Source organism: Apaloderma vittatum, unplaced genomic scaffold, assembly GCF_000703405.1.
Source record: "Apaloderma vittatum isolate BGI_N311 unplaced genomic scaffold, ASM70340v1 scaffold33149, whole genome shotgun sequence".
In the NCBI taxonomy this organism is placed as follows: Eukaryota; Metazoa; Chordata; class Aves; order Trogoniformes; family Trogonidae; genus Apaloderma; species Apaloderma vittatum.
Genome location: NW_009735162.1, coordinates 8,846 through 10,405, shown reverse-complemented (window position 1 = coordinate 10,405; position 1,560 = coordinate 8,846). Strand labels below are relative to the sequence as shown.

The 1,560-nt window shown below is 59.1% G+C and overlaps 1 protein-coding gene across 1 annotated transcript in view; it reads right to left on the bottom strand.

The window, feature by feature from the left end:
- LOC104279289 (protein Wnt-4-like) overlaps window positions 1-685 on the bottom strand; it is a gene marked incomplete at both ends in the record, with an annotated part of 2,318 nt that extends 1,633 nt beyond the window's left edge. Inside the window, one exon of the mRNA XM_009876507.1 lies at window positions 450-685. Coding sequence (XP_009874809.1) covers window positions 450-685 — 236 coding nt within the window. The remainder of the gene's footprint in view (window positions 1-449) is intronic.
- Between the last annotated feature and the right edge of the window lie 875 nt (window positions 686-1,560).

Below are 1,560 nucleotides of genomic sequence, written 5' to 3'. Positions count from 1 at the left end.
AGGGAGCCACACGCCCATCCGGCAGCGAGCTCCGCTTCCGAGCTGCCCGGGAGAAGAAACCAAATAGATGCAGCCACAGCTTTGCAGAGCAAAGCTCCTGGGCTTGCCGAGGAAGAGATTTTGGACTTTGAGGCTCCTGCTCGAACTTAGCACGTGCTTGTAAAAGGTCCAGGCTCTCCGGACGCCCTGGGTGTCTCTGTGCAATGGGGACACTGGGTGTGGAACAGGGAGAGGAAGCACCCAGCAGCTGAGGTTATATTCTGGATATATTTCCCTCACTCCAGTCAAAAAAGCCCTGCTGAAATAGCCACGGAAGACCCGTCAGCCCCAAGATCCAACGCTGGGGCCACTCCTGGCTGCTGGCTCAGGGACAAGTGAGCAAAACCGACCTGCAGCCCCCCGGACTGCCGTTGTAGCGATTCCCCCACGCAGCGTCACCCCCGACTCACCTTGCGTTACCACCTTGCCGAAGACGGGCAGGGTGTCCAGCGTGGAGCAGTTCCAGCGGCGGTTGCGGAACTGGTACTGGCACTCCTCGATGGCCAGCTGGGCTCCGCGTCGCACCGAGTCCATCACCTCCAGGTTCCTCTTGCACATCTGCACCTGGCGCTGGATCAAGCCCTTCAGCTTCTCACAGGTCTCCTCCTCGGAGATGCTCCCCACTGAAGACAGCTTTGCCAGGTACCTGCCGCAAAAGCCAGCACGACGGGTTAGGAGGAAAAGGGTTGGGGGAGCACGAAGTTCAGCCATGATGCCCTGCGCTGCAGAAAGTGAGGAGACCTCACCTCTCAGCCCCTCTGTAGCTGAGACCTGGTGCTCAGGTTGGGGGTCACCTTAAATGTGCCACTGCAATGGCTCTGCGGGATGCATTTTCAAGCAAGCCTGAACAAAACAACCATCCTTCTGCAGCCCAGTCCCCTGTGTCTTGGGGAGCCCAGCTGCTGGCTCCCCTTTGCCTCTACTGCCTGCAAGGAAGATATTTTCGGCGTTGTCTGAATGTGCCCGGTCAGGTCTCCTGAGTACCGGCGTATCCAAGTGCTACTAGGAAAAGCCAGAGGTCTCTGAAGTCAGCCAAAACAAGCAGGACAGGCTCTCGGCTGGCAGCTCCAGCTTGTTGCTCCCGCAGCGCGGCTGTGTGCTCATCACCGACAAACATCCCCCTCCAAACCACTTCCCTCCTGGAGCCTGCTTTTAGCTCTGCCGGCCCCCAGCAGGCAAGGATGGCCTCTGGGAGCTGCCAGGTTTCCCGTCACTTGGGATTCAAGCAGGGCTTGAAATGGGGAGGACAGAGTCAGGAGCCTGCTCTGGGTAAAACTGCACATGCTGGGCACCTCCTCCACCAGCCTGGCTCATCAACGTGGCTGTGAGGTCTTTGCTGACCTGGAAAAGACTGGCCCAGCATGGAGGTGACCACTTTCCATTGCCCTGTGCTCAGCAGTAGGAGTCACAGCCGCTTCGACCACCTGCATTAGCGGGGAAGGGGATTTGCCCCTCTTGGGGCAAGCATCCCACAAGCTCTCGGTGTCTCCCCACCAAGCGCGTGGGCGCAATGGTCCATCC